General features: G+C 35.9%; 1 protein-coding gene across 1 annotated transcript; it reads left to right on the top strand.

Annotated features, from left to right (window-relative positions):
* The first annotated feature begins 666 nt into the window (after positions 1-666).
* Positions 667-3,639, top strand: LOC139894119 (uncharacterized). The gene is made up of 3 exons (XM_071877320.1): positions 667-841; positions 1,673-1,876; positions 2,820-3,639. Exons 2-3 carry the CDS (start codon positions 1,685-1,687, stop codon positions 3,510-3,512), a joined length of 885 nt encoding a protein of 294 aa, XP_071733421.1. The 5' UTR covers positions 667-841; positions 1,673-1,684; the 3' UTR covers positions 3,513-3,639.
* Positions 3,640-6,879: the final 3,240 nt, after the last annotated feature.

The raw sequence follows: 6,879 nt of genomic DNA, 5'->3' as shown, positions 1-6,879 counted from the left end.
CATCAACAACCAATTACTTATAAATATATGATTGTTAAATATCTCACTTAATACAAATAACTAAAAAGCAAGGAGGAGTTACCAACGAACGTTTGCTTCAACGGTATCAAGTCTCAGTGTGGAAGGGCCAACGATTAGTTGCCAAGCAACCCGGGTTCAATTCCTGGGGGCGGAAGGTTTTCTCTCCAATTTCCTACGATTAGTTGCCAAGCAACCCAGGTTCCGCGATTAGTTGCCAAGCAACCCGGGTAGGAGTTTCCTTCTAGCGTGTGTGAGTGCAAATGATGAGGGTCGTTGAAATAAATGATCCGCTGATGCAAATTCGCCATTCAAAAAAAAAAGCAAGGAGGAGTTGTCTTGGTTGTGTGACCTTACTTTCCATACGGGCGGTCAGAGATTCGATTTCCACTCGCTGGTATATATTCGTCGTGGTAGTTTCGAGGGTCAATGCTCGGTATGGCTATAATAGTTCATCCAAAAAAATGATCGGTTGAGTGAGTTTCGACATCGTGTTCGAAACAACGTCAATAACTCTTAAACGCCGTTAAAAAAACACAGATAGCTTTAAAAAAATATTTAACTCCGGTAATTTTATTGACAATACAATACAATTAAAATCCTAGTACCAACTACCAGATAACTGATGAAAACCAAAACGCACCCGTTTCCAAGAGTTTTGATGCTAAAGAAAAATAAAATTGCGACAAATATCTGCCGTCGCCTACCACTGTACGTCTTCACCTAACCTCCACCGTCTAACACTCTAACCATCGTACGTCCATTACGACTGTCACTACCGAAACCCTAGTCCGTACAACACCACTTAATCAAAGGACATCTGGTATGGATCCTAACCCTGAATATGTTCATTTCTATTTGATTGCATGTATTTGGTGTGTAAATGTGTAGCTATAAAATGAGCTTACTGTATAAAATAGCTCTAATATAGAATCATGCATTTAGATCATCCTTTTGATGAGTGTATTTGTTAGAGGTAGAATGTGCAAATTGGGTTCATAGCAGTTTAATATCTGATTGTTAATTTGTTATGCGTACATTCTCCTACTGTAAGAATATTGATTTTGTTATCAAAATTAGCTACAAATAGATGTTTTTTTTTAGAATCTGCATAAGATAAATGCAGATAAACCCAACCTGACCCGTTTAGACCCTTACTCAGACCAATTACCCACACTCGGTTGACTCGCTTATCTAGCAATTTCTAACTTTTTTATTTGTTTTATATAATATATCAGTGTGTTAGATATCATTATAAATTCAATGATAATTGTAGGTCACAGAAAGCTTATTTGTAGGTCACAATGGTGATGATGATGTATATGTAGTGCTGTATGTGTATATGTATATAGAACAGTGTATGTATGAATCTGAATATTGATATATGAATCAGTAAAATGTATGTACATTGTACACAAATGTGTGATTAATCCACGGCTTACTTATTTCTTAATCTTGGTTCCGTTCTAGTCTCACTAATGGGTTTAGAGAGAATATGGGGCAAAATCGCCACATTTGATTTATGCAAACATGCAAATGCCTTACGCTTGATGACCTTGAATGAGTCTTCTTCTCTATTTGGTGGTTACATGAGTTATATAATATGGGTTCATTTGTATCCTTTTACCAATAATGTTTCCATGTTTGATTGCAGATTGGTTAAATAATGACCAGGACAAAGGAACCAGCCCGGAGAAGCGTTGGGGAACTATTTGTGAAAAGGGAAAGTCAGAGTTATCTTAGTGGTACCGATAATGATGACATGGACGACATCGTGGTCAGTTATCATATAATGAAGGTTGCAAAAATCGCTAAAGTGACACCTGTGGAGGAACCAATCCGAGGTCGTGAAGATGAGGTAATGGTGTTTACAGTTATCATATAATGAAGGTTGCAAAAATCGCTACGAGTACTCGGTTGACACCGGAAACTCGGGGAGGAACAGGGGAGTAATCGGATTGAATTTTTATACATTTAAATAATAAAATTCAAAAATTAAACGTTAACATTAACATAATTTTTTGGAACAACCAAAGGGCTTCTGGCTTATCGGTATTGAGGTAACTCATCAACCTTGAGGTTGTGAGTTTGAGTCCCGTCGTGGACAAATATATGGGTGTGTGTTTTCCGTTCTAAAAAAATGTCTAGAAACATATACATAACTTCATATGTTCAAAAACTCTAAAAATTTATGATTTAACTTCATATTACAATGTTGACCAATATTGACTAACCAATTTTGACCGACTAAGTCCGACTTTGACCAATTAAGTACTCGAATTTTGGTAGATCGGCTCGGCTGGTTTCTAAAACAGAGTAATGGGGGAGTATCGATGTTTTAGGGGAGGTTTACAACACTGCATATAATTTTTTATAATTACTGATATGTTATAAAATAAATTAAATTAAATTAAAGGCTCTATTAATCGAGTCAACAACAAGCGTCGATTTATTGGTGACTGCCACTTAGAGCTTAAATTGAACTTCGGGCAGGTTTGGAATCCATGAAAATATGATTCTACCATTTTCATGGCGTCTCGTTTTTTTTTCAACCCACTTATTGGCCGGAGGTCCATTCGGAAGCAATCTATTTATCCATAGAACATTGAGAGGGAGAACTTTCTCTACTATTGGGGTATTTCAATCTGGGTGGAAAAATGACTTCTTTATTCTAGGATAGGGGAAGGATTGTCCACATCTTACCTCCCACATACCCCACTTATGTGGGATTGAGTTTTGTTGTTTTTGTAAATTAAAATTAATATTATTATTAATAATAATTAGTATATGTTTATAAGCAGATGGGGGTTGATGATGCTTTGTCTTCTCACTGTGGCATTAGCTGTGTTGAGGGCTACTATGTGAAGGATAGCGTGGCACCAATTGTTGAAGCCATTTTCAGGAAACACGGTGACATTGCAGCTGAGTGTATATTCAAATCAGCTTCCGTAAGATCATTTTTCCTTGAGGTTGTTTGTGAAGTTGTGAAGCAAATTCAAAGTAATAATGTTTCTGGAAAAATGGAAGATCTTGAGTGCAAGGTGTCAGATGCAGAAGCAGCCAATGTTAACGTATCATGGCTACGACCTCACTTGGACGCCATTCACAAACGAAAGGAGGCCATGGAAAAATCCAATTTGCTTATGGAATTGAAAGTAAACACCATTTTGGTTAAAAGAGCTACCCACAAGGATCTGAGAGAGAGCTGCTCAGAACCCGTTGGTGCACAACAACGATATCGTGGGCACGCGTGCAGAGTGGGAAGAAAGTTACCAGTATCGGTTACTAATTCCGCATATTCATCATCAACGGGTCGAAGTAGAAGACCACCACCGAAACAACCAAACCTAGCTCCTCAGCTATTGGCTGCGATAGTCGATGTTTTTGCCGCGAATAATATAATTATCCCGCCCCATTTGCAAAATGTGTTCCCGACTCCCAGTTTAAACCAGAATAAGGAAAGTGACGACGAAGAAGAAGAAGAAGAAGGGTAATCCGATTGTTGTGCTCGTTTGATATAAAATTAGTTTATGTTTGATGTTTATACTTTATGTAATTGTGTGTTCGAACATTCGGAGGACATATGGTTTAAACTTTTATCTAATGTAATTGTGGTGTTTGTGAAATATATTATAATCGTACAGCAGGTTTGTGTAATTGTGTGTTTTGAAACGTGTTGTGAATACGGCTGGTAAAAAGCAAATTTAAATGATGCTAAAAAAACCACGGTGGATTTTCGGGATGACATGACGTCTCAGAAGGGTAGTCCCAAAAAGTATTTAATTATTAATAATAATTTATATAATATTAATTATCAAATATTTAATATTTTAGTATCAATCTTTCGGGACGACATCGTCCCAAAAAGTCACCTGCAAAAATTTAATAATTTATTTATGATTAAATTTTAACGTAATAAATATTTTATTATACTCCATCCGTTCCAATAAAAAGTGTCCCCTAACAAAAAAATGTTGGATTTAATATATGTTGTAAAAATGTCTATTTTGTCTTTCATTTAATATGTTATCCGAATTAATTATTTTCCTTAACAAAGTAAGTGAGAGACAAATTATGAGTAAATGTATTGCTATATATATATATATATATATATATATATATATATATATATATATATATATATATATATATATATATATATATATAAAGGGTGTAATTGAAATTTTCGTGACATTATATTGTTATTTTGAGTAAGGGGGACAAATATAAATAGTAATGTGGACTCTTTTTTGGGACGGATGGAGTATTTCTTTTCGGACGATTTGTCGTTCGAAACGTCTTTCCCGAAAATAACCCATTCGTTCGAAAAAAACAACTTTTCGCCCGGAAAAACTTTTTGGGACGAACCATTCCGGAGGACATGATGGGAATGACATGTTGTCCGGAAAGGTCTTCCGGACGACATTTCGTCTGGAAAAGACAAAAATGTCGTCAGGAATTGTGGTCTTTCCTGTAGTGGATACGAAACTCGTTGGAAAAACAACCAAATTTTATAGGCTTTTTAAATCATTTTAGATGTGTAATTAGTAGAAGATCGACAAGTTCATGCCTAAACCTTTTCTTGTGTCTATTGGCATGAGAGCCCTTTAAATCATCAAAAGTCCAATTTATTCGATCGCTTATTAGTTTAGATTCGAATTTATTTGGGTCAGAATCTGTCAAAGACAAGTCAACTATAGACAAGGTTAATGTTTGTAGCGACCCGACCAAATCATGTTTGACGGCGCCGACTACTTCGGTCCCGTTGCGTGGTCATAAGTCTTTATTATGACGTTTGACCAAAATATGTCGCATTCATTTCATAAGTAAAAGGATGTTTCCAGTTTACAAATGTAGTTCAAAAGACTAGTTACATTACAAAGTTTAACGTACGAATGAAACCTATGCGACACAATTTAAAGTAGTCAAAAGACGCTCCAACTATGCATGTATACTCGACATCCAAGCAAGTATCAAAAAGAGTGCGGAAGCATGTATCAAGTAGCTTTCAAGGACCTGAGAAAACATATAGAAAACTGTCAACGAAAACGTTGGTGAAATCATAGGTGTTTTAGTAAACGTTGTATTTGAACCACAAGATTTAATATAATATGATTATCTAAATCATTTGCATTCCAAAGTTGTTATTTGTTTCGCGGGCACCCAATTATCAAACTTAACTGTTTTGCACCCTTTGCGTAGTGTTAGAACATACACTAGACCCGAAATTATATTTCATCCGCTAACGGTAGCGAACCGTCCGAATGAGGCTCGTCAAGCCCATGTGATCACATAATATAAGTTCACGTTTACACCCTGCAAGTGTAACTAATGATAATTGAATTGAGGCTTTTTGTTCAAACCCGTACGTGGAATGTTCGTTTTCGTACTTGTGTTCAATGTGTAAAAGTATGATACGTATATGTTTCTCATCCCATAGTTTAAAGCGTAAAAGTTGTTTGAAAGATGGGACTATGATCTCACCTTGAGTGCACGTATGAAAAGTACTTCACAAAGTAACGTGTGCGAAGGATAATGCTAGTCTTGACCTAAACAAATAGGTCGTATCAATAACGGTAAACACGATAGGTCAAAGATGTTTAATTAGTTCTATGGCTCGTTACGACTCGATTATGTAGCATGTGAATCAAATTGTCAAGTTTCATGCAAGATACAAGTATAGAAACAAGTTAGGAAGGTTGCATAATCATTTGGTTAAGTTTGACAAAAAGTCAAACTCTGGTCGGTCAAAGTCAACGAAAAAGTCAACACTTTCGGGTCGGGTCCCGAACTATTTTTCTGAGGTTTTTATTCATATATAAACATGTTAGAACAAGTCCCATGTGAATCGGAGGTCCATAGGGTGCCAAACATTTTTCATAATTTGACCAAGGAGGTCAGAACCTGACCACGGCTTAGGCCGCGCCGCGACCCAGGATTGTCGCGCCGCGACAATACACGGGAGCTGGTACCTGGTCAGTCTCAAATGTCCAAGTCTCAATTCCAAACACTTTCAAGCATAACTCGCAAACCGCTAATACTTAGAACTCGTATCTTATATCGTTAGAAAAGTAATTTGACAAATAACACAACTAATTACATTTCACCAACCAAAAACGTTATTTGTAACAATCGGCTTTTCAAAGTAAATGATCAATTAATGCACACATTAAATACTCAAATTTGATAAGTGCACATTTATGATTTGGGCATTTAATGCATACATACAACATGCCGTTTTGTAGGTAATCGAGCATACAATACAACTAACTACTTACTAACAATAGTTCATGGCATTCAATGCATCAAATATTCATTTCAAGCTTATCAAACCCTAACCCGAATTCACAAAAATCACTAATCAAGTTTAAGGAGTTTTCTCAAGCAACCTACACATCAAATTAAAGCTAGTGATATTAGGAACACATTTAATACATGCATTTATAACATTTAACAACATTCAAGCAACCAAATTACCCAATCAAACACACCAAAGTTCATATTCAAGCTAGTTACTTCAAATAACGAAATCAAGCATATAAATCATATAATCATGTTAGACTTGAGCCATAGACACTAATTAACAACTTTATAAGTTAAGAACATCAAGAACACAAAATCTAGTGATTTTAGAAAGTTACCCAAACTTGATGAAATCGGTATGGAATCGAAGAGGAAGATGAGAGGATTCCGAATATGCAATTTGTTTAGATGGATGCTTGCTCGATTTGATTTGGATGATGAATCCTTGAAGTGGTGTTTGAGAGATTTGGTGAAAGTATTAGAGAAAAAGGAAAAAGAAAAGGAAAATAAATGAAAGGATGAGGGTGAAGAGTTGACTAGTTGACCTAGTCACCTCTT

Source organism: Rutidosis leptorrhynchoides, chromosome 2 (genome assembly GCF_046630445.1).
Source record: "Rutidosis leptorrhynchoides isolate AG116_Rl617_1_P2 chromosome 2, CSIRO_AGI_Rlap_v1, whole genome shotgun sequence".
NCBI classification, from domain to species: Eukaryota; Viridiplantae; Streptophyta; class Magnoliopsida; order Asterales; family Asteraceae; genus Rutidosis; species Rutidosis leptorrhynchoides.
Note: the sequence above shows the minus strand (reverse complement) of the source record. Positions and strands in the feature narration are given on the sequence as shown.

What these genes read in the sequence shown, in the direction of transcription:
- LOC139894119 (XM_071877320.1), top strand. Translation starts at nt 1,685, where the DNA reads ATGACCAGGACAAAGGAACCAGCCCGGAGAAGCGTTGGGGAACTATTT. An exon ending in TCCGAGGTCGTGAAGATGAG is followed by an intron (nt 1,877 to 2,819) that starts GTAATGGTGTTT and finishes GTTTATAAGCAG; the next exon opens with ATGGGGGTTGATGATGCTTT.